This window comes from Trichoderma reesei, assembly GCF_000167675.1.
Source record: "Trichoderma reesei QM6a unplaced genomic scaffold TRIREscaffold_4, whole genome shotgun sequence".
In the NCBI taxonomy this organism is placed as follows: Eukaryota; Fungi; Ascomycota; class Sordariomycetes; order Hypocreales; family Hypocreaceae; genus Trichoderma; species Trichoderma reesei.
Window position 1 is genome coordinate 923,316 of NW_006711151.1, and position 24,184 is coordinate 947,499.

Below are 24,184 nucleotides of genomic sequence, written 5' to 3' on the forward strand. Positions count from 1 at the left end.
CTCTTCAAACTGAGATGAGGCAGAGGAAGAGACTTTGAGAGAGTGAGACAGAGAAAGCTAGGAAGCGCAAAGTCCCCGTATCTCGGCCTTCCACTTCATCACCAGGCTTACTCTCACCAACTGGCCAGGGCTCATCAAGACTCCCCCGCTGATATTGACCCCTATATGGCCATTTTCCATCCAGCGCCCAATGAAAGAACATACCATGGACAATATGGCGGAAGCGAGCGGCCGTGAGAGCGAATCCGGGCCTCATCCTCGCCATTCCCTTTCAAGTCCAACAACTGGACTCATGGAAAACCTGCGCGAGACCATTTCCAAATGGCCGGATTCCGGCGCACGGAACGACCTGGACGACGACGACCAAGGATCAGAGTATGAGCTTCTCATGGACCCAAATCTGCCAGAGGACCATGAGTCTCGCCGTCGTATCCGGACTGAAGACGCCTTATCCGACGATGAGTCGAAAGGGGGCGACGAAGACGAGGAGGAAAACTCTCCATATCCCGAAGTTCGCGCGGCTGTTCACAACTACGACGAAGACGTGCCATGCAGCACGGTTCGTGCTTGGACAATTGGACTGTCCCTCGTCATCATCGGTGCCTCGATGAACACCATCTTCTCTCTGCGTCGGCCAACCATTTCCATCGGCCCCCTTGTGGCTCAAATCATTGCGTGGCCCATTGGTCACGGGTGGGCACGCTTCGTCCCGGAGCGTGAATTCAGCTTTTTCGGCATCAAGTGGAATCTAAATCCGGGCCCTTTCAACATGAAGGAGCATGCCATCATCGGAGTCATGGCGTCCGTGTCCTTTTCTGTTGCCTACTCAACAGACATCATATTGGCGCAGATGATCTTCTACAAGCAGAATTTCGGATTGCTCTTCCAGATCCTGCTTACCATTTCCACACAGTCCTTGGGATATGGCATTGCCGGTGTGATGCGCAAATATCTAGGTTTGATGCTCACCCTCCCCTAAAAGTTCGAATCACGCCCCCCCCCTGGCGTCGGTGTCTAACTCTATACTTGTCTATAGTGTATCCTGCGTCCATGATATGGCCTGGCAACCTAGCTTCCGTGACCATGATGAATGCCATGTATGAGTCGGGTGATGAAACGGATCCCACCGTCTTCGGTGGCCGCTTCCCTAGATATACCTGGTTCGGCCTTGTCACAGCAGCCTCTTTCGTCTATTACTTCATCCCGGGCTGGTTTGCCCAGTTCCTCAGCGTTTTTGCTTTTCCGACCTGGATGGCAGCCCAGAGTCCGGTTATCAATCAACTCTTTGGTGGATACACTGGCCTGTCCCTCATTCCCATCACCTTTGACTGGAGCCAAGTGTCAGGTTACATCGGATCCCCCCTCGTCTCGCCTTGGTGAGTTACACAAGCCTGCGACTTGCTGCTGTAGTCCTGACGAGAACGGATCTAGGCATGCCATTGCCAACACCCTGCTCAGCGTTGTCGTATTCTATCTGGGGCTGTCAATTCTCCTTCAATACTCCGGGACATGGTATGGTTCGTTCCTCCCCATCAACGATGCCAGCATCTACGACAATACGGGAGCAAGGTACAACATTACGCGGATTGTAAACTCCGACATGACTTTCAACGAGGAAGCCTACAAAAGCTACTCGCCTTTGTTCATCAGGTAACTGCCCGATTGTCCCGACGTCGGCCTCATACCTCGCATGATTCAAGACTCATGAGTTTAACAGCACTACTTTCGCCATATCGTATGGCCTGTCATTCGCAGCCATCTCCTCCCTCGTGGTGTACACGTATCTTCACCACGGCAAGTACATCTGGAGGCAGTACATGAACAGCACCACAGAGAAGCCGGACATTCATATGAAGCTGATGAGAAAGTACAAGGAGGCACCTACGTGGTGGTATCTCTCACTCTTCGCCATTGTCAGTATTCACGCCCTCCCTTTTCCGCGCTCTCCTTTTCGTCCGTCTTCGCCCAGCACAGGCAACCATCACCTTCGGCACCCGCTGACATCATCGTGCCTTGACTTTAGATGCTGGCATTGGGCTTCTATACAGTGCTTGCGTACCCAACCAATCTCACCTGGTGGGCCTTCTTGCTGGCCGTCATGATCTCGTTTGGCTTCTCGTTGCCCATCGGCATCATCCAAGCAGTCACAAACAACCAGATTGGCCTCAATGTGCTCACGGAGTTTGTCTACGGCTACATCCAGCCTGGCCGGCCTCTGGCACTCATGCTGTATGTTTATCCCGCACCTTGGTGCCGCAGGGCGAAAGGAGGAAAGGTCCCTTATCACTAACCATGCATACGTGCATGAATTAGCTTCAAAACCTTTGGCTACATCACCATGTAAGTGAAGAGACTATTACAACAAGACTTTCGCCTTAGGCACAATCAAACTCATCAACGTCCAATAGGTCGCAAGCGCTCAATTTCGTCTCCGATCTCAAGTTTGGCCATTACATGAAGATTCCACCCCGGACCATGTTCCTGGCCCAGGTCGTCGCCACGACATACTCTTGCATCATCCAGGTTCTTGTTCTTAACGTGGCCCTCAACAGCATCGACAATGTATGCGATGACCAGCAGGAAGACCACTTTACGTGTCCAGGAGGAAGAGTCTTTTACTCTGGTCAGTGACAATATCTTACCAAGCGTTTCATCCCTCGTCAGACGTCGACCTCAATACTAACCCATCTCGTCACCATCCAGCCTCAGTAATATGGGGCCTCATCGGCCCCGGCCGCATGTTCTCCCCCGGCCAGATCTACTCCGGCCTCTTCATCTTCTTCATCATCGGCGCAGTCACCCCCATCATCATCTACCTCGCCATCAAAAAGTACCCCAAATCCCCCGCCCGATACCTCATCGCACCACTGCTCTTTGGCGGGCCCGGAGCCATCCCGCCCGCCACGCCGCTCAACTACTTCTCCTGGGGCATCGTCGGCTTCGTCTTCCAGTTCTGGATCAAGAAGCGGCACTTCCGGTGGTGGAGCAGGTCCAACTTTTTGACGTCGTCCGGTTTGGATCTGGGGCTGGCGCTGGCTACGCTCTTCATCTTCTTTGCGTTTACGATGCAAGGGATTGATCCGCCGAGGTGGTGGGGGAATGATGTCGTGACTACGACGATGGATTATCAGGGGACGGCTGTGAGGAAGCATGTTGCGGAGGGGGAGCATTTCGGTCCCAGTTCGTGGTAGAGGCTCGTCATTGACCGAGTCCATATATATAGAGATATTGGGTTCACGAGCTGGTTGACGAACAACTTTGGTTATGAATGATCTGGATTCAGAGATGTCGTCGTAGCTATATAAACAAATGAAATCAATGTAAACACAAAACCTTGATAAGATGAATCAAGAAACAGAGAAACACAAAACATAACACATAAACCATAAACATAAGACATAAGAGGAAAAAAAAAAAAAAAACTTCTACTACCTTGCGGTATATCTTCAAACAGAGATACCCTTGAGCGTAACAGTCCTTCATCGCCTTGATGACATCCAAGACGGAGGCCTGTGACACCCATCGTCTTGTACGGTCCATCATCTTCTCCTGCACAAATACACACAAACACACACACACAGAAACACAAACACACAAACACAATACCCTTCTCTTGAAGCAATGACCTCCAAGCCCTCTGCCAACAAAAACCCACTCATTTGTCATCGACATACAGATAGTGCCCACCAAAATGAGTCCTCTCACTCTCACGCCCCCCCGGAGCGGCGGGGTACCCTCTGAAGCCTCCTCCGGCGCCTCCATGATGCTGAGCCTGAAAAGCCGACTGTTCCGCATGAGGCATCATTGTCGGGCTATTGTAGCCGTGAGTGTACACCTTGGTCTCCTCCGAGTCCATGCTCGTCGACTGCACGTCGGCAGGGCTGCTGTTGCTGTGGTGGGCGGACAGATTCTCAAACTCTTGCTGCTCGTCTGGCTTCGAAAGGGCGAGATCCGCCCTCCGATAAAACGAGCGAGGGCGGGTCGACAGAGTCGGGCTCGTCGTGGTGGAAGCCATGGCACGCTCTCCGCGCATCACGAGAGGTCCCATGCTCTGCACGTGAATGGTCGATTCGCGCGCGTCCGTGTCCATGTGAGGATAGTACTCCATGGCATCGGATGAAGAGCCTCCACCAATGGGCGTCGACGGCTGCTGCTGCTGCTGCTGTTGTTGTTGTTGTTGTTGCTGCTGCTGCTGTTGTTGTTGGCGATGTTGGCGGTGGTAAGTGTTTCGTCGAGCAGCGAGACTCTGCCTCCTCGTCTGCAAGACCTCCTCCGGGTCGCCGATGTGGCACTCTGGCAGGGCGAGCTCGGACTGGTCGCCCGAGACGGACGACTTGAGATGCTTCTCAACATCTGCGAGGAAGGACTTTAGGATGTAGAGCATTCGCTGAGCTTGGACGTCTTCAGCGGCGCAGTACTCCATGATGTTGATGGCGCTCGTCATGGACACTGCGTAATGCTCGTTTTCGTATAAACCGGCAAACTCATTACTCAAGATGATCAAGGCCGCCGCAAAAAGGAAATACCTGGCAAGATAAAGAGCAATCCATGCCGTTAGTCGAGCCGGGAGAGTGAGCGCGCCACTTGTGCAAGGAGCAACTTACAAGATAAACGGGTTACGTCGCGGCAAATACTTGGCCTCAAAGGCCGCCTGGACGAGCGTGACGGAATGAGTCGATGCAGCCACGCACGCCTGGGAAAACTTTTCCGATCTCGAAAACGTCCGGTGAAGCGGTTCGACGTCTCCCGAAATGGTTGGCCGCGTCTTCACCAGCAGATCGATAAAGAACGGCCTGCTCAGGAGAAGGATGGAATGGTAATGGAGCAAGTGCACGTGCAAGATGGGAATGCCCATCTCTGCCGGTGCCTTTCCATTGAGGAGGTCGCTCACTGCCAAAGATGGATGACCGTTGAAAGCCCAAAGCTGGCAGTCGTCGACAATCTCCTGAGCCACTTTGGTCGAAATCTTGCGCTCCGAATAGACCTTCTTCAGCATGGTGCCGATGGACCGGGAGATCCGGACAGATGCGTCGAGGCTGACGGTCCGAATCATGTCTTCTCCTTGCTGGGCGTTGTCAAGCAAGAGATCTGCCGGCGAGTCCAACGAGTCGCTCGAACAGTCCTCTTCACTGATCGCAGCAGGACGCCCGAGAGCCGTGGCGAGAAACCTGTCCAGCACAAACAGGCTTCTCCAAAGGTTGCGCCTTGCAATCTCATTGTTAAACTTCACCATCGTGTCTCGGATTCGATGCAACCCCAGAGAATACGCAGAGCGGACAGCCATGCCTAAAGAAAGCGAGTTCGCGTCAGTAAAAGGAGGGGGGACTTCGGGAGGGGGGAAGCAATTATCAGCTATAATCAGCCTGTCCCAAGGAGTATATACTCACCACAATAGGCGTACGCCGCGTTACGCTTCGAGATGATCAACATGTAAAACGCCATCAAAGTCCAGGCCTGAATCATCCACAGATCTGCGTGCTCAACCCCGTTATGGGGATCACTCAGACACTTGGCGGCCCGAAAAAGGGCCTCCGCCCTCTCTCCGGGTCCCTCTTGGAAACTTTTCATCATCAGCTCCTCAGGGCTACCCGGAGCTGGCGACGCCAAAACAAAACCGATTGCCAAAGTCAGATAGACTAAACATAGTGTCGATGGGTTGACCTCGAGTGGGCCCGAATAACATGCGTCCAGATACTGGTAAAACGTTGCTCGGTCAAACAGGTCTATCAGACCATTGGTCTGTAGCGGGATCGATTAGCCATAATGTCGAAAGGCATTGCCACAAAGGGGGTCAGGGGGGGCTCATCAGCCGTACATTAACAAAAAACGATTGAACCAAAAAGTTCGTCACATCCTTATTTGGCAACATATAAGGAATCATGGAGCTCGGTGCGGTTGCTGTAACAGGCTCCAAGATGTGGTGTCGGCTGGGGTCGTCCGTAAACGCAGACGAACCAGTCGTGTTAAAAACAATCATACGAATCAACTGCAGATACGAGAGGGTAGACGAGTCTCCGATATACACTGCTCATCGATTAGCTTGCGCCAGGAACCCTGCTATTCCAAAGGGAAAAAGGGCACTCACAAAGCCGCTTCATGGGATCCTGCAGCATTCTGATTTGGCCAATAACTTCGGCCTCCTCGTCCGTCTCGGACGCCGTGCTGTTGCGGAAGCTCTCATCGCCCTCGCTGACGGAGGAAACATCGTAGGAGTGGCGGGAGTACTTTTCCTTGCGCTTCGCCTGTCGCGCCGATCTGGCCTGCTTGGGCGATCTCTTGGGCGACGCTTCGAGGGTCGCCTCGTGAACGGGAGTCGCCCCGATGGTGTCGACAGAGTCAGAAGCGAGGCTCTGTCCCGTGGGAGACGTTGCATGGACGGCCATCAGTTTGGCAGGGCCTCTGCCGTCCGTGTAGTCGCATATCAAGTTCCTCTTGATACACGTGTTGCACGGGTGAAGGCCATTACACTTGGAAGAAAAAGGTCAGCCCGTGCAGCGTACATAACCGAGACGGTCGAGAGTAGCATGCGAGAATCTTAGCGAGGGCATTTCGCATTGTTCCCATGCAGCTTGCTTTTGTATTGAGACGCCATGGACGGCACGGCTTGTCCAAAGGGGCAATGCGTCCGCTTGCCAACACACTTATGCCGGGTCAAGCCATGTTATAGCCGGGCGCCGGGATGAATGTAAAAGATCTGTCACATTGCACAGGCATAAGACGGGCCGTACATATGCTGTGCAATCAGAATAACACCATCGGCTCACTCGCATATTGTTCTCGCCTCGTCTCGGAATAGTTCGCTGCAGCTGAAGTGGGAAAAAATATCATTTTTTTGTTTTCTCCCGTACGAACTGCCCATATTCCGGTCACCGAAAAACGCATGTTGGGGGTGACATGCATATCGCGACATTCGATAGTCAAGAAACTGAGGTGCGGGAAACGTGTTGTGATAATAGCGCGAGTAAACGTTGCGAGGACCAGCTTTGGTTCTTTTGTTCATCCGTCTTTTCCTCTTCTTCTCCCCAGGCCCCCTTTCGGGATGCGTGTGCGTATGCGTGTGTGATGTGTATGCGAGTTGCGTGTCCGTCCGTCCCTTGGAGCGTTACGGAAAGGGGAAAAAGGCGAGCCCAAACGGCCCAATTCCTTTGGGAACCAACTGAAGGAAAATGTGACTGATGACTCGTAGACTCACCTTCTGCTTCCGGCGCTTGCAAGAATCGCAAGCACGCGCAGTCCTCTGCCGCTTGTCGTCTGGAACTCTGGGTCGAGTCATGAGGGGCGAGAGGTGTGTTGTGCTTCCGCCAGCCAGGTAGGCAGACAGACGGACAGAGGCGGACGAGGAGACTGACGGATACCTCTGGGAAACCCGGGGTAATCTCCCTCTCTTGTAGTAGTTACCAGAGGCGGAGACCCCAGCTACCGTAGGTCGATTCACGAAGCCTCCACGACAGCTTGTCCACCGTCATCATGCACTTATAAGGCCTTGAATCTTGCTAACCCCCGCGTCTTGTGAGCTCTCTGTCAGAGGAAAGAGAGTCGGGGAGTAAGTAAGAAGTGCCCACGTGGCGGTAAGGCACAAACTTTCCCCCAATGCTGTGATGGGAGGTTATCGCGCCCCGTCACCTCTGCCTCTGCTTCAAGGGTCTGGGTCTACTCGGCGTTGGTGCTAGCCAGCTAGTGAGGGACCCTTTTGGGGAGGGGGGAGAAACCGATGGCCGTGAGATTGGATCGGGAGTATGCAGATGGGAAGGACACCTGAGCAAAACGGATGAGACAGTGCTCTGTTCATGGGGGAACCCAGGTTAACACGACCCCCCCCCCCCCCCCCCTCGATGCAGAAGCAGGCCCGACGGCATCAATTGACTGGGTAGCTTGGATGTAATGTCAGACTGGCAGTGCCAAACCCTTTTGAAAGATGGTGACACCTGGGGGGGACATATCAAGCCAACAGAGAAGGGAACCGGTGTGCGATTTGCCTGACGTGTGGGTGGGACAGGAGCAGATACACACCCCCGAGCTGTTCGGCCTGAAGCATATGCCGTTTGGTGGTCTGTGGCAAGTCCTCATTGGGCTACTGAGGAGATTAATGACTCCGAGTGATTGGTAAAGATGAACTAGGCCCGAGTATCCGCCTGATGGTCCCAACGCTGTTTGCTTGCTGTCCCAAAGGTCCTCTTGGCGTCGGGCTTTGAATTCATGCCTGCTGCCCATCGGTGACGTAGTGGAAGTCTTTCTCTTTCCATCTCCCTCTCTTTGCATATTCTCTTTCTCGAGTCTTTCTCGAGTCTGGCAGCCGCGGCATATACCAGACGGACGAATGACGAGGACTGGTGGAGGGTTTTGCATAGGACCTGAATCTGGCAATTGGTGGCGTCAATGACGGGCTCGGCTCTGTAGTCCCTGGCATCTGCAGTTGGCATGTCCTCTGGCTGAGCCTCGCCGCAAGTAGCACTGATGAGCAACGTAGCTTCTCGTTGGAAATAGGCGAGCCTACCGTCTCCGTCCGCGTTAGGAGCTTGACGCCCAGTTGGGCTTGCACCCAGCGCGCGTCGAGGGGTGGAGACTGGCTCCTTCACCATCTCAGACCGCTTTGCAGCTGTATGTGTATGTATGTATAGCATCAGTTCGATGCGCCCCAATTCAGCATGGGGCCTATGGAACAGTGCGACTCTGCTGCCGCGCATGTCATTTAAGCACCCTAGGCGAAGGCGACCCTTCGGCGAAGCTTTATTGGCAGCTGAAACATCGTGGAATGATAAGGGTATTCGAGCTGCCGTCGGACTGTTAGCGTTGGTCATCGTCCGTTATACATACATACATACAGAAATAGACCTGGGATTGGCCGTCGTCGTCCCCTCGAGCCGAGAGAAAGAACGAGAAGGTCTCATGCACAGAGCATATCTATCGAAAGACGCAGAATACACCCTTCAACGTCCGAGATTGGAAGCAGAAATCTTGGCCGTGCTCTCCGAATCCGCAAACTTCACATCCTCCATCTTCCAGGGATTCCAAGGAAAAGGAGGTTGAGCTCGACTTGGCACTAAGGGATGATCATTGGGGGTACCAAAAACCAACAGCGCTGGTAGATTCAGCTTGGATGGGGGTCGATGACCACGAAATACTGTATGTCCCCAGAAGGAGTGCAGCAAGGACATACAAAGAGAGAGACAGAAACAGAAGGGGAAGAATAGGGATCGGGGCCGAGAGCTAAGAGGTGTAGTAGCACTGTCTCTCCTTGTCCACGGCCCCGGGATAACACGCGGGATCTCTTGCGCAATCCACCCGAAAACAACATGGACCTTCACAGTATCTGCCCTGAAAGAATACTGGGAGGCCTCGTGTAAGCGCAATTGTGGACGGGCCATCGAGAAGTGGAGCGCTTGCTGTCAGTCTAAGAGGCCAAGCGATGAGAGGTGCATAGTTGGGCATCGCAGCCTTGTGCATATTTTTATTTTCCCCTCTCCCTCTTTTAGATTGTGCGTGTTGGAGCTGACGTGTGTGGGCGTTGGTTCGAAAGGGCGAGGAGAAGTGAATTCCGGGGGGGCTGAGACTCGGGGTACACAACATATCCTCCGTCCTCTCATGATTGTTCTGTAGCCACAGGTGAAATTTCCAGGATATTCGAGTAAGACAAGATCCGCCCGCGATTCGAGACGTGCCAGAGCGTCAGAATGACGAAAGGAGTTCAAGGTTGACAAGCTCCGGGAGGGTAACTGTTACCGGCCCGTGTACTCGCATCGATGTTGATGCTGCAGTGCTATTGATCGTGCCGATATTCACAGCTTCGTGTGCAGTGACTGAGAGTATCGTGAGATAGAGCGACTGGAACAGGGGTCTTTCGTTCGGCGAACTGGGATCAGCAATGTCTGAGCTTCACAGACAGACAGGCGGTACAGCCGAGTCCCTGAAAGGGTTCGTGCCCACTTGTCGAGCGTGATGTGACAACAGCTCATGCTTCGCTGCCCCCAACCATTGTGACCCGACTCCTTGACGTCGGATTCGCAGCATAGATGCTTCTTTGAGCCAGGTCACATGCTTCTGGATGAGCCTGCGTCGACACGTCTGAAAGCAAATGACGCCCCCTCGCATGCCGTTCTGGAGAGCAGTCCCGGTAGCTTGCAATCCGATGGCCATCGAGGCGGTCGAGGGTCCAAGATCGATGCCGGCGCAAGTCTAGACCAAGGACTAGCGCCCGCATAAACGTTGAGAGCCCGACGGCTTAGAGCAACCCTTGCGCCACGTACTTCGTACCTGATGCATATCATCCATGCTACATTCACCGAGCGACCCCGCCGGCCCCCTGGGTCCAATGACGGGGCAGCAAGCTACAGCCGGTGTAGATACTCGGGGTCCGGCTGCCGCGCTATGGGATGATGGCAAGAGAACAACCACGGCCTCGGGCGTGTTATTCGACGTTTCCAGGATGCGGCCATCACCGCGAGTGTCCACGTGCCTGATCACCCTTGCATCGAACCAAGCAGTGGTGTGGTGGTCGGCTTGAAAGGGGATCGAGTCCCAGCGTCGAGGCTTGCCGTTGCTGCAGCCATTTCGCGGTTAGCATGCGAGGCGTTAGCGCCATGGGAAGCAAATCCTACCTTACGGCTGGGTTGGAAGACGTTGGAAACATCTCGGGCTGAGAAACGGCCGCCAATCTCTCCGCTGCGGAACGACGTCAGGGATCATGGGACAATGCAGTGGGTTGTTGTCAGACGCACTTGGGAAAAGCAGCAGGACGAGTGATGGCAGTGGTAGCAAAGGCGGACACTGAAAGTCTTGGGCATTTGGGTATTGGTCCAGGAAAACGAGCGATTTGGGGGGGCAGAGAGGGCATATGCATGAGACAAGCCATCCCTGTCCCGCACAAGCAGTTGTCTCATGGCGTGTGGCTTTGACTCAGGAAACCGAGCCAGTCGGACAACCGCCGCTCACTCGCAGCACCAGGAAATGGAAGCAACGGCAGCAAAAGAGAGACAAGCATGAGAGAAGTAGCGGTATCCTTGCTTACCGAGCAATGGCGAGTCTGCCCAACTCTCACCCGTCAGTGTTCGCGTTTGACGCCGAGCCGCAGTTATTCTTCGATCCCAGACGGCGTACCGGGTCCCGCCACTGATGTCTGTCCTCGATATGTCAGAATAGTCGCCGGCAGTGATATCATACTCCTCCCTTGCCACACACTGATCGAAAAGGTATCACCTTGTCTCCCTCTGCCTCAAGGCCAGTCTGGGTGTGTATAGAGCAGAGTTCAACCGCTTCGGGGACATCAGCCGCACCCCGTTCCCGTCTTCCCCGGAAACAAGCCAGATCCATGAAACAAGCAGGAATGACATGGTGGTAAAGATGGCGGTGTTCAAGTAATAATTGAAAGTCTAGTTTTGGGGGGGAAAGATTATAATTACAATTCAGCTGACAAGAAAGGGTTTCAAATTCATATCAATGTCTCAGGCACCTCCTCCAGGGCGAGCTTGAAGCGCTCTAAAAACAGCTGGGCCCTGGCCTTTTCTTCCTTGGGGACCAGCACACCGAACAAGTGGGTTCCACCAGGAGCTGCTCTAGCATCGATCCTAGGGGCAGGCCGTCGGGTTGGAGAAGAGCTGGACTTCCTAGCAGGTCCGGTCAAGAGGTCAATAATGTCAGTCTTTGAGGCAGATGTTCGCCGAGGAGCAGCGAAGTCATCGGCTATTGTAGGAACATAGGATCCTTGAGAGAATTTGGTGGCCTTGGCCTTGTCCAGACCAAGGACCTCGTCAAAGAGCTCGCTCGTGGTTGGAGCACGAGGAATGGCAGGTAGACGGCTGTTTGCAAATGCAGTGGCTTTGGACACAAACTTGGCTATTGGGACGGAGACGTCGGCGGAATTCTGCAGCCGTCGTTGCAGCTCTTCGACGTGTTCCAGCGAGACGGGTAGTTGGACGAGGACCTTTTCTGGCTTGGGCGCAGCTTCAGTGGCTTTGGAGGCGGCGGCTTCGGGCGCCTTGGGGGCCGGGGCAGCCTTCTTCTCGGCCACCTTGATGTTGCTCAGGTCCAGGTGAGCCAGCTTGCTGAGACGAGAAGACACCGCGGCGGGCCGCTCAGCGTCGATGGCGCCAACAAAGGCCAGCACATCGCCCTTGAGCAGTCGTCCGTTGGGTCCAGTGCCCTTGATCTTGCTCAGGTCCTCCTTGCTGATGCCATGCTCATGTACAAGAAGGCCAACTGAGGGAAGCAGTGGGTAGCTGTGGTCGTAGGTTCCGCTAGCAGCGACTTCTGATTTGGCAGCAGGCTTGGACGCAGCCTTTGGCTCTTCTCGCGGAGCCGGGGCGGCGGGTTCTGAAGTGCTCTGGGCTGCCTGCTTGGGCTGCTCGTCCGCGGGGAGCTCCAGGGCGCTGATATCATCTCCGGCTTCGGCCAAGACGGCGATTCGGGTGCCCACCTGGACGCCCTTGCTGCCATCCTGGGAGAAAATCTTCATCACGACGCCGTCTTCCTGGGCCTCGACGTCCATGGTGGCCTTGTCTGTTTCGATCTCGAGCAGGACGTCGCCGGCGCTGAAGGAGTCGCCCTCTTTAACCTTCCAGCTGGCGATGTTGCCCTCCGTCATGGTGGGGGAGAGGGCGGGCATGACGAAGTTCTGGGCTGCGAGGCATCGTGACGACGTGGTGAAGCCTGTGAGTATCATTGCAACGGATTAGCTGTGTCCCCTTCATCATCATCGAGTCTGCGTCTCCTTGGACCATCCCATCTCTCTCCATCTCTCTCCATCTCTCTGTGTCGTATCGCTTCTTTGGTGCGGCGGGTTTGCGCGCCGCAGCACACGGGAGACATACCACGAGCAGCTCTTCCGCTTGCAAGGCGGGCCGAGATGCGGCACGCCGCCGCAAACGAAGCCATTGGAGCTCAATTGAGGCAAAGGCGGGATTCGGGTGGTGATGCGCGGGCAAAAGAGGCTCAGATTGCTGGGCAGGATGAGACCTTTCTTTGCTTTGCTGTTGGGAATATCGGCCCTGGGCGAGGCGCGCACAGACCACGTAACTTTTTTTGGTGGGGTGAAAATGTACAGGCTCCCGCGTACTTCGCATTGTACCTGTTTGGCGACTCGGGACTTGATATGCAGGACTTCACAGGCCCTGGCAGTTGCAATTCGGGCAGTGGCTTCACATATACGAACTCTTGTAGTCCTACATATACAGAGCAACAATTTTTGAAAATTCATTTATCTGCAGTTTTTCAGTTTTTCAGTGAAAGCTTTCATGATAGGCTCAGACGCCGACTTCATCTACAGAGATTCGTCAATCGAACCGGTGGAGTATGCGCTGTTTTCCAAGGACTTGAGCAGCCATACAGCATCAGCCTTTGGGCTAGGTACAGCGCTAACTCTCTATCTTAGCGCAGAATCGCCGATAAGAGTTCGGCAGCTATCGGATCGGCTGATCCAGTTCAACATTTTCCACCAGAGCTGTAAGTGCATGGATTGATGCTCGCGATAGCTTCACCACATCGACCGACTGCTGCCTTGCACGTGATGGCAGCTATTTCATGACATTCAATTGATTTCCCCCATACTCGACCCTTTCTCGCATCGTTTCTCCAGCTGGGCTGCGCTCATTGCTGTCGTTGAACCATGGCGAGCTTCGCAAGAGGCTTTCGCCTCGCCTTATGTCCTCGAGCGACCTTCATTCCCCGAAGTTTTCTGCCCGATCTCTCCACCGCTCAATCTCGACCCTTCACATCATCCCTCAGACTGCGGGCTCCTACAACACTAAAACCCCAAGCCAAAGTACCGAAAGACGTCAAACCGAAGTCACCAGCCGGCCAAGCGACTCCCCCCTCACCGGCGGCTTCATTGGCCCCTACCCGATATGCCTTTGTCAAGAGCCTGGCATCGAAGCCCACACCGACACTTCTATATGAGGCGCCTTCGCATTTCTGGTTCTACTTTGGCTGCTGGTCGAGTGGTCTCTCTATACTGGCCTGGACGGTGTTGACGGGCCCAACGGCTGTGCAACAACCAGAAGGCATTCCGGTGTGGGTTGGATATACATTTGCAGCGTCTTACGCCCTGCTCGGCGCCATGGGCTTCTATCTCATCTCAAAGACTCCCAACATTGTCAGCAGTATTCGAGTGCTGCCACCCGTCCAAACAGCTGGTCAGGCAGCAGGTCAAACAGCCGCACGACCGGGGATTGCCGCCAACCTGCCCCAGCTTGAAGTGAGGGTCAAGCGAATGTTCCCCTTGCTTCAGCCCAAGGTCATCACTACAAGTCTCGACAACGTCACGCTCAAGACCCGCTTCTCACTTCCGAGCGAATACGTACCAGAGCTGAGACGACTGGAGAAGCAAATGGAAGAAGAGGCGCGGAAGAAGGCCTTGTGGAAGTTTGACACGGAGCACCTCCTCACCATGCCCTTCCGCAGGATTGGCCGCGCATTCATGAACCTGTTCAAGGGCGTAAGAGCGGCATGGACGGATGTGGGATATGGCATTATTAGGGTGGATGGGAAGCAGTACAAAGTCGACGTCACCAAGGGATACGCTCACGATGGGTTCCGAACCCTGGAGCGGATTGTAAACATAGGCTGGAAATGATAAATGACGATACCAAGTGGGTGAGATGAGATGTACAATACTGGAAACCATAATCAAGGAAACTGGTCTTTCGGCCAGAGTCATTTCTCACATGCTCTAGCAGCGGGTGGATGCCTAAAGCAGGGCAATTTGAGACTGTTCGTCTCTTGTGTAGAATATGAGCCCCCAGAGTAAGCCAATCTTCTCCTGTACCTATCAAACTTGACTATTAGATGCGTGCAAAGCTGCACTAATTTGAGAGGGCCGTTTGGATATCTTTACATGCTATATCTTCTAGCAAGGGTTGGTTGAACCCGGTAGCAACAACGAGAATCTAAGACCCTCGAGCTGGCACTGCTGTTCTATTGCTCCAGAAATCAGAATTCCACTCTCTCAACCCCGATATATATGTAACTTGCATTCTTGTATGAATCACACTGGTAGAATGCACGGCTACCAAGGAATAATTTTGCGTCTGGGGGTTCTCTTAGAAGTTCCCACGTTGGTCTGCCTTGTATTAGTGACAAGAGCCGTGAGGCGGACGGCGTCTCGCCAGCAGCCTTGTCTTGGGCTATTCGCGGACCTTGAACAACAGGTCAGAGTCATGCAATGGGCATTTGACTATTTTCATGCATTTGATGCTGAGGAAATAGTCTACAATTTCTCCGAGTTTCCGTAGTGAGCTTTCGCTCTCATCCACCACATGCTGGTGTCCATCATCACATCCTCCTGAGTGCCCCCATTTTTGTCCTCATAGCCTCCTTACCCGCTCTAACACACACTCATGCACGTTTCTGCTTGAGGTGAACCCTCATGGTGACGTGGCTAATCGTAAGGTTAGGCCTTGGGAGTGATGCCGTTGGCTGCTTTGCGTCACCAGAGTTACAGTCGCTTAAGGCGTACATATACGCGAGCCGTTCAATCATGCAGTTCTTAAAAGTAGGTAGGTAGTTTTTATTTCAAGCTTCATACACTTCACAGGTAAATGTGCATATGTACCTAGGTATGTGTCAATGCCTACCTTATGGTATGAGTTGATACGTGCACCGGTGGGGGTGAGAATGGAAATATTCTCTGCCGTATGTGAGGTAGAGCAGCCCAACTGATCGACGCAACATAATATCAGATTGATCAACTTCCTGCCGTCTTCTGCAGAGCCCCGGTGGGTTGCCTTGAGGGCAGCAACATCCGGTTGGAGGGGATTTGGCACAGCATTTGGAGACGTCGCGGCAGACATTTTCCATTCATAAGTGAGATGAAGGACTACATGTTAAATGGGGCAAGATTGTGAAAGAGCATTATGCGTAAGTGTAGGGAATTTTCCGGCTTGAGAATATGGTATTACTTTCGTGAGCTTTGCCTTGATGACATAACGTTGTAACCTTACCGTGATGTGATATCTCTTTAAACTAACTATGCAAAAGTGCTCTGACATTAGCTTCAACTTCTTTGAGAGATCAAAGGAAGAAGGCCCATCCGTCTTTGTCTCTCTATCTCTAGTGCCGAGTCGATCATGTGGGCTTGAATGTTGGGTCGCCTGAACCTCTCAGGCTTCTCATCTACGGTATCTGTAGCTTCCTAGAAGAATTTCCTCTTCATGCTGGGAACCAGTTATATTCATTGATGAACCCCCAACAGGCCATCAGATGCATGATTGCATAAGTTAGAGGACCTCCTAAGTGGCCACCTCTAACAACGTGGCCGCCAGTCACTTTCAAGTCAAAGATGGCCACCTTCTAGGTCAAAGATGGCCACCTTCTAGGTCAATACCAAGGGGTGGCCACCTTCTTGGGCCGGCTACTTGGTAGGTCCTATGACTTACTCCTTGTAAATGAGACCACGTAGTCCAGCGCGCGGCTCAACAACTCAAGTGCTCATTGTTATCTCCAGGATCCACCACTCAGCCACAGCTGTCTAGATGATTGATCAAATATCTTAAGTTTAGTCTCGATCTGTCATCCTCAAACCCTTCCATTCTAGCCACGCCAGCTTCGGCAGGTCAGGAACCGAGAGAAAAGGCTCACGCCACATTGCAACCCTGAGCTAAGCCAGGTACCCGGAAACGTTGTGGAGATCTCTTATCTCATTGGACCTGCGGAGAAGAGGAGTCTCGAAACGTTGCGTCTTGGGGTAGACTCCTTCGTTACGTAGATATGTCATTACCTCTCTTGTGATAGTGCTGATGCCCAGGCAAGATAGGTCATGGTGATGAGTGAGCCTGGAAGTATAATTGCCGATGCTGTCGACTGTCTCCTCGGCTTCCGGACCGCATAACCCCAGCCTATAACGACGTCAGCTGTAAGCAGCAAACGGCTGTCAAACCTTCAGGCATCTTGAAGTCATCACTTACTTTATAACTCTATCTCACCAAATCAAGCCCAATAAAGAGAGCAGTGTAACATTCCCCTCAATCCCACCAGATCTAGTTCCAATCCTCCGCATCGTGTAACCGTCAACTTCAAGTGGACGAGCCTAATCCCACGGCCAAGTGCCGAACCCGTCTCCCCAGCAACCCTTGCCGGCTTTCCTTAACCCTTGTCCATTTGACGTCTTCGCGATCCCACGTGGTTGTCGTTTCAACGCTCCAGTCTTGCAGAATGGCCCTGCGAACCCCCACACGCAAGGCTAGCTCATGGGGCGATGATATTCATCCTCGCGTTCTGCTTCTACGAGTGACTGCATACGATAAGCGCTCAGCCAAGACTCGTACAAGAGCTCAGACCTTATTTAAGCGTTCAGGCAGCGCACTTGCTGCAGGTCTCCGGGCTTCTCTCTTCCTCCTAGGAGACGCAATTGACTCCGTTTGAGACCACGAGCAGCAGCAGCCCGCACATCCGCGATGCGTGTCCTCAAGTCCTGTGTCTGGCTGCTCTCAGCCGTTGGTGTTGCTGCATCCAGCTACCAGTCGCCAACGGAAGGTGTTGAGTCTCTCGTCAAGCGCCGGCTCCCACAGCATGTAGACTCATTCGAGTTTGTGCTTGAGCCGCCGCATGGCTCTGTCGTGGTCAATGACAGCTACACTGTGTCCTCGACGAAGAACGGAAAGGTCCGGATTGAGGGCACGACAACCAGTGCCCTGCTGTCAGGGTGAGTTTGGCCTATTTGCAGCACTAGCCCGAGCCATGATGCTGATGTGTCTCCCGAAAGTCTTCACAAGTACTTGTCCAGCGAGGCAAACGCCGATATCTGGTGGTTCATAGGAAGCCAGCTTGACCAGACCCCGAAGAACCTCCCTAAGCTCAGGGCCCCCATCAAGGGCTCCAGTGTCGTGCCTTATCGCTACTACTGGAACACTGGTAAGCTCAGTTGCACAAGGGAGCGGTCGTGTCTTATCTATGCAGACACTAATATCGATACTCTCATAGTGACAACCTCTTACACGAGTGCCTTCTGGACATGGGAGGACTGGGAGACCCAGCTGGACTGGATGGCACTCCGCGGCGTCAACCTGGCTCTCGCCTGGATCGGCGTCGAAAAGATCTTCATTGACGCCTTTCACGAGATCGGCCTGAACGACGAAGAGATCGACTCCTTCATCAGCGGACCCGCGTTCCTGGCGTGGAATCACTTTGGCAACATCCAAGGCTCATGGGGCGGCACCCTGCCTCGATCCTGGGTCGACGAGCAGTTCAGCCTGCAGCTCAAGATCCTCAAGCGCATGGAGGAGCTCGGCATCACGCCTATCCTGCCGGCATTCCCGGGTTTTGTCCCGCGCAACATCTCCCGCGTGTTCCCCGACATTTCGCTGTCGACAAGCCCCATCTGGTCCAACTTTGGCACCACGCTGAGCGCAGACATTTACATCAATCCGTTTGACCCGCGCTTCGCTCAGCTGCAGAAGCTCTTCATCAACAAGCAGCAAGAGCTGTACGGCAACGTCACCAACTTCTGGACTCTGGATCAGTTCAACGAAAACAGGCCGCTGTCTGGTGACTTGGATTACCTGCGCAACGTCAGCCACAACACCTGGGCCGCCCTCAAGGCTGCGGACCCCGAGGCGGTCTGGGTCATGCAGGCCTGGCTCTTCTCCAGCGACAGCAGCTTCTGGACAAACGACCGCGTCGAGGCTCTCCTCGGCGGGGTCCCTGTGAACCAGGATATGCTTCTGCTCGATCTGTTCGCCGAGTCTGCTCCTCAGTGGCAGCGGACGGATTCGTTTTACGGAAAGCCTTGGATCTGGTGTGAGCTGCACAACTATGGCGGCAACATGGGCCTGTACGGCCAGATCGAAAATGTCACCATCAACTCGATGGATGCCGTGCGCAACTCTGACTCCATCGTTGGCTTTGGCTTGACCATGGAAGGCCAGGAAGGCAACGAGATCATGTACGACCTGCTGCTGGATCAGGCTTGGAGCCCCAAGCCCATCGACACCGACACGTACTTCCATGACTGGGTGTCGGCCAGATACGGCGCCAAGAACGTCAAAGGCCTGTACAAGGGATGGGAGATGCTGCGACCCACGGTCTTTAACAACACCAACCTGACGGTGAACGCGGTGCAAAAGTCCATCTTGGAGCTGACGCCGAGTATCAGCGGCCTGCTTGGTCGTACCGGCCGCCACGGCACTACGATCATGTATGATCCAGCGGTGATGGTCGAAGCTTGGAGCGAGTTGTTCAAGGCTGGCCTCCAGGACCTCACACTGTTCAACAACCCCTCTTATCAGTATGATCTCGTTGACTGGACGCGCCAGGTCCTCGTCAACAGCTTCGAGGACCACTACAAGGACCTTGTTGACGCATACAACAAGTCATCAAGTCCCACCGTGATCCGCACTCGCGGCGCCAAGCTCGTGACCCTGCTCAAGACGCTCGACGCCGTCCTGGCTACAAACAAAAACTTTCAGCTGACCCCCTGGATCGACCGAGCCCGCGCAAGCAGTCCCTCATCGGCCAACTTTTTCGAGTTCAACGCCCGCAACCAGATCACGCTATGGGGACCTCAGGGCCAGATCGAAGACTATGCGTCGAAGCAGTGGGCTGGCCTTGTGGGCACGTACTACGCCGAGCGGTGGCAGCAGTTTGTCGACTACCTCGCCACCACAAAGCCCGCAAACTACAACCAGACTGCCTTTCACGAGAAGCTTCTTGTCTGGGAGACAAAATGGGGACAGCAGACTTCTACCAGGAAGGTCAATGCCGGAGCGAGCGACATTCGGTCCGTTTTGGACGTAGCCCTGAAGAGCTGGAGTGATGTATTCCAGTTGTAGAAAATCGAGGATCCCACGTATCTTAGCAAGTCAAATCTATCGAGTTGTTTCTGCAAAGCCACATGGCTATTGTTAGTATCCTTGCAGTCATGTGTCAGCTTGTGAGTTGAGCCTATCGGCCTCATGTGGGAGAAGCGTTGAGTCAGGAGAGTCGACACAAGTCTATGTGGTTCCGCGGGACTTGGTTTCGGCAACTACTCCGTAGGATTCTATCAAACATAAGTAGTGCTTATTGTTGATGCATCCGAGCCCACCTCTTCCTATGAAACGGTGCAACTAGAACCCGACCTGCTGCTATTGTTTCTGCCGAGTCTGTAGAGGGACCCGTAGCGATACTGCCCTCGGCAAAGGTACTATAGAAAGTCTCGTGCTCTTCTGTTCTTCATAGGTCTGGCGAATTGGATTCACACTTGATAGTCTGGAGAAACATGCTTGACAACTCTGCTCTCAACATGATGAATAAATTGAAGAGACTTCTTCGAGAAACGGGGCATTGTATAGTCTCTTGTACCCCGGACGAAGAGAGTTAGTTGTCAGACTCAGAGCCATGCGGCTGAAACGGATATCCTACGCATCACCTCTCAGCCTCGACGGAAAACCTATCTCACTGCAACCCCAGTCTTACCCGCACCTCCGTCTTCATGCACGTCCACTTCCTCTGAGCAATCATCAGCACATGGCACTTGATGCAAGAAGATGATCAATCCCTGTCAACAATGCTAGAATACACGTAGCTACCTTTCTACGCAAGGCTTCACCGTCCTAGCTTAGGTATAGACAAGACAATCTCTCATGCTCCCACAGACACAGGCCGATGATGCCTATCTTTACGCAAGAAGATGCATGTTTGTTGGTGAGCCGTTAGTCTGATCCTACCTACCTATGTGGAGCAGTCGAACTCGCAGCAGCTATCCTATCTATTTTCTCTGAAGGGCTGGACTGGCTGGACCCTGTAAGAGTGCGCCTTATTTACATGTCCAGGGCCATGCAAGGCACATGCGACCTTGTAGGTAGCAAGACAGGAAGCCCAGCTCCAACTCACACCCACCGACACAGCCACAACACCATCATACACGTATCCATACGTGTATCCTCGTCAATTCGCACCAACTGTCTATCTAGAACATATCTGACCGGGCCAATTGGCCTTGAAATCCTTTTCCGACGGCGATTTTTTCAGTTCCGCGGCATTTCCGTTCACAGAATGAATATTGACAACTAATTACAGCGACAAGTAACAGTGCTTGACCGCAAGAAAAGAGCGCACATGCAAACATGAATGCGGTTATCCTGAGACTTGCGAAGCGGCCGGCGGCTGGTCGCAGCAAACACACGTAAACGAGGCCCATTGGCCCAGACCCAGCAAAGGAAAAATCAGAAAAAAAGCCACAAGCGGTTTCATCCCCTGCAGCCTCCTCACGAAGCATCACAGACAAAAGAGACAAAGCATATCATCTGCAGAAGCACCTCCGCAGCAGGCGGTTGAAACAGCTCAAGCACCCAACAGCATGGAAGACCCCTGCCAGCTGCAACATGGCGTTGGCCCCAGCCCTCGCCTTCTTTTTCCCTTCCTCTCCCCCTCTCTCTCTCCTCTCGTCTCCCACTGTGTATGATCTCTTGTTCCGTTCCTGTCTGTCTACTTTCTCACCAACTCACTGATTACCCCCCCTGTCGCTGTGTGCGGATTTCTATATTTGTGACCTACTCCTCCACACCTAGACCAGCGCACATACACGTACATGATGCAGATTTTCTGTAACCGAGGCCCCCATGTCAAAGAGCCGCAAACCCACGAAGGCGCTCTTGGCGCAGCAAGACGGGGGTTGTCGATGGAATGCTTGTTTCAATTTCTGACAGATCTAGGATTTGCCTGTCAGCTCTTCTCTTAAGAATCAGAGATGGCGCCTCGTGTGGTTGAAGCTTGTGTGTTGATTTAGCAGGCAGCTCGAGTCTTCTTGAGTGACATGTAATAGAGTGGTGCGCGTCAATCGACTCAGTCAACAGTACACGATGGCGTGGAAATTGCTTCTCTTTCTCAGCTGGCTCTTTGTGTTGCCTGCCTACGTCACATCTTCAGACCTAGTTGTGAGGAATCTCCCTGGAAAGTCCTCCGACGAGACGGTATACGAGGTCCGAAGACGTCTTGCCAATAGAGTCAAGAGAGCCGGGACAGATGTCATATTCGACAACTCGACGTCCTTTTCCCTCGGCCTCGACGGCACAACCATCTTCAAGTAGTGAGTTGAACCACAACTCCCCACCACTTCTCTCAAACAGCAGTCATTCTAACAAATGTGTAAGCCCCTTTGAAGACGCCTCTGACGACGGCGTATCAGCAAGCATCTCCATCATCTGCACAAAATGCTACATCAAAGGCCGCGCCAGCGCAAAGCTCACGGCCAACGGCTCCTTCAACATCACCTCGGCCATCGACAAGGCAAAAGACAACTTTGAAACCACATGGCACAACCTCACAGACTATGCCCAGAACCTCACGCACACCATCCTCGGCGAAATCGGATCCGACATCAAGCACCTTGACTTTGACGAGCTCGTCGCCGATGTCAAGGACATTGATCCTCCGGACCTTGACATGAACCTCAATCTCTTGTTCCCAGAGTACAATGTCGGCGTGAATTTGACGGACCTGGAGATTTACATGGAGCTTGACACGGTTCTCTCGGCGGGCATCACTTACACCTTCAACCTCTACCAAAGTGAGACGATCGTGGGCATCGCCCTCGGAGACGACCTCCTCCTCGGCGCCGTCTTCTCCATCGACCTCATCTTCAGCGTCGACGGCAAACTCGACATTAGCAGTGGCTTCCACGTCCACTTCGACAATGTCCTGACCCATATCACTCTCTTTGGCAAAGAAGCCTCCAAAATTGACTTGTCAGTCTTTCACCCTTAACCACCTCTCCTTTTATCCCCGCGTCACAAAAAGAAATTACATTTCTAACAGAGTATCAACTGCAGTGACGGTGGTAGGCTCGCATTCCTCCCCGTAAAGATCCGCTACGGCAACGTGCTCCTCAAAGCCATCCTCCGCGTCGAGGCCCGCATCGGCATCGCCTTTGAGACCTTCATCGACGGCATCTCCATCGACGCAGTAGGCCTCAAGGCCCTCAAGATTGGCGCCGGCGTGGAAGCCCGCGTCTACGCCAACATTGCCGAGTTCGTCACAAACATTACCCTCGCCGAAGTCGACGTCCCCACAAAGAGAGACGACGACGACGACGACAATGACGATGGCAACAACAACAGCACAGACAATTGTCTGCTGAGCATGGCCCAAGCCTTCACCTTCGGCATCGGCGCCGCGGCCGGAGCAACCGTCGAGCTCATCGGCAACACATGGGGCCCTTCGCCCGAGACGGAGATTCCCATCTTCTACACCACTCTCGCACAAGTCTGCGCCCTCACCAGCACATCCTCGACCGCAACCATCTCAGCCACAACGACGACAACCACCACCTCTCCTCCCTCATCCGCCGCTAACCCCAAGAACAAGCGTGCAGACACTCCCTCCGTCACGCGCAAAGTCACGTCCGAAACCCAAGTCGCCACAGTCTGCGCCTCTCCCGGCCTCATCAACTGCCCGGCCTCGCTGCAAACCGTAACGAGAAACGTCATCACAAAGACGCTCACCTCGACAATCACGCCCGGCGTGTCTGTCGTCTGGTCCACGGCAACCGCCGCCTCCGTCTTCAACACGGTGGCCTTCAAGGACAACGCCGTGACAATGACGAGCTCATCCGGAAAACCAAAGACCTACACTCCGCCTCCGCCCCCACAGACAAGCACATCCTTGCCTTCAGGATCCTCTTCGCCAGGAGACGACGACGCTTCGGCGGAGGGAAAGTCCGGGTCACACCGCGTTAGCAACGCCGTCATCATCGGCGTCAGCGTCGGCCTCGGCGTCCCTGCTCTCCTCGCAGCCATAGGGGCATTCATGTAAGTCTAGTAGCAACCACAGTCTTCAACAAGTCCTCTTATAATGGACATCTATGCTAATGCAATTTGATCAGTTACTTCTTCCGCCGCAACCGTAGGGCGTCATCCATGCTGGTACCAGCAGAACCTGCGACCACCGTAATCGCAAAGGCTCAGCCAGTCGTGGCCACTTATGCCCCTGTCCGCCCAGATGACGATTTATGAGGTTGTACGGGACACTTGATTCTTTCTATATATATCTTGCTTTCGTATACATACCCATCGTTGTGTTGTTTGTTTACCTTGCTCTTGATATCATGTGACGGAGTTCATCGACATCGTCATCGTTGCCACGGTGGGTCTTGGGAGAAGACCCGGAAGCTCTGTCTTGCATCGAGAAGTGGCTCCAGCTCGGCAATGGGGCCGATCGGCGAGATCTATCAGTTGATCGACAGAGCTGGAACTATTACAGTCACGATCGTGATATCAGCCTG

General features: G+C 53.6%; 7 protein-coding genes across 7 annotated transcripts; 4 read left to right on the forward strand and 3 right to left on the reverse strand.

The window, feature by feature from the left end:
• Positions 1–292: 292 nt before the first annotated feature.
• Positions 293–3,191, forward strand: TRIREDRAFT_58158 (sexual differentiation protein; the record flags this gene model as incomplete). Its single annotated transcript, XM_006963172.1, has 8 exons — positions 293–956; positions 1,037–1,376; positions 1,432–1,650; positions 1,718–1,913; positions 2,024–2,229; positions 2,314–2,340; positions 2,409–2,623; positions 2,710–3,191. The coding sequence occupies 8 exons, from the start codon at positions 293–295 to the stop codon at positions 3,189–3,191; spliced, it is 2,349 nt and encodes a 782-aa protein (XP_006963234.1).
• Positions 3,192–3,655: 464 nt separating this feature from the next.
• On the reverse strand, positions 3,656–6,548 carry TRIREDRAFT_120715 (fungal specific transcription factor domain-containing protein; the record flags this gene model as incomplete). Its single annotated transcript, XM_006963352.2, has 5 exons — positions 3,656–4,526; positions 4,605–5,286; positions 5,388–5,723; positions 6,086–6,467; positions 6,501–6,548. 5 exons carry the CDS (start codon positions 6,546–6,548, stop codon positions 3,656–3,658), a joined length of 2,319 nt encoding a protein of 772 aa, XP_006963414.1.
• Positions 6,549–11,425: 4,877 nt separating this feature from the next.
• TRIREDRAFT_75934 (E3-binding protein) lies at positions 11,426–12,881 on the reverse strand (the record flags this gene model as incomplete). The annotated part of the gene is made up of 2 exons (XM_006963353.1): positions 12,804–12,881; positions 11,426–12,642 (listed from the first exon to the last, which is right to left on the reverse strand). The coding sequence occupies exons 1-2, from the start codon at positions 12,865–12,867 to the stop codon at positions 11,426–11,428; spliced, it is 1,281 nt and encodes a 426-aa protein (XP_006963415.1). The 5' UTR covers positions 12,868–12,881.
• Positions 12,882–13,597: 716 nt separating this feature from the next.
• On the forward strand, positions 13,598–14,563 carry TRIREDRAFT_75935 (uncharacterized protein; the record flags this gene model as incomplete). The annotated part of the gene is made up of 1 exon (XM_006963173.1): positions 13,598–14,563. The coding sequence occupies one exon, from the start codon at positions 13,598–13,600 to the stop codon at positions 14,561–14,563; it is 966 nt and encodes a 321-aa protein (XP_006963235.1).
• Positions 14,564–15,324: 761 nt separating this feature from the next.
• TRIREDRAFT_104923 (uncharacterized protein) lies at positions 15,325–15,779 on the reverse strand (the record flags this gene model as incomplete). Its single annotated transcript, XM_006963354.1, has 2 exons — positions 15,325–15,474; positions 15,564–15,779. The coding sequence occupies 2 exons, from the start codon at positions 15,777–15,779 to the stop codon at positions 15,325–15,327; spliced, it is 366 nt and encodes a 121-aa protein (XP_006963416.1).
• Positions 15,780–17,381: 1,602 nt separating this feature from the next.
• TRIREDRAFT_58117 (glycoside hydrolase family 89) lies at positions 17,382–19,754 on the forward strand (the record flags this gene model as incomplete). The annotated part of the gene is made up of 3 exons (XM_006963174.1): positions 17,382–17,629; positions 17,690–17,838; positions 17,908–19,754. 3 exons carry the CDS (start codon positions 17,382–17,384, stop codon positions 19,752–19,754), a joined length of 2,244 nt encoding a protein of 747 aa, XP_006963236.1.
• Positions 19,755–21,764: 2,010 nt separating this feature from the next.
• On the forward strand, positions 21,765–23,915 carry TRIREDRAFT_104925 (uncharacterized protein; the record flags this gene model as incomplete). The annotated part of the gene is made up of 4 exons (XM_006963175.1): positions 21,765–21,991; positions 22,056–22,649; positions 22,746–23,711; positions 23,786–23,915. 4 exons carry the CDS (start codon positions 21,765–21,767, stop codon positions 23,913–23,915), a joined length of 1,917 nt encoding a protein of 638 aa, XP_006963237.1.
• Between the last annotated feature and the right edge of the window lie 269 nt (positions 23,916–24,184).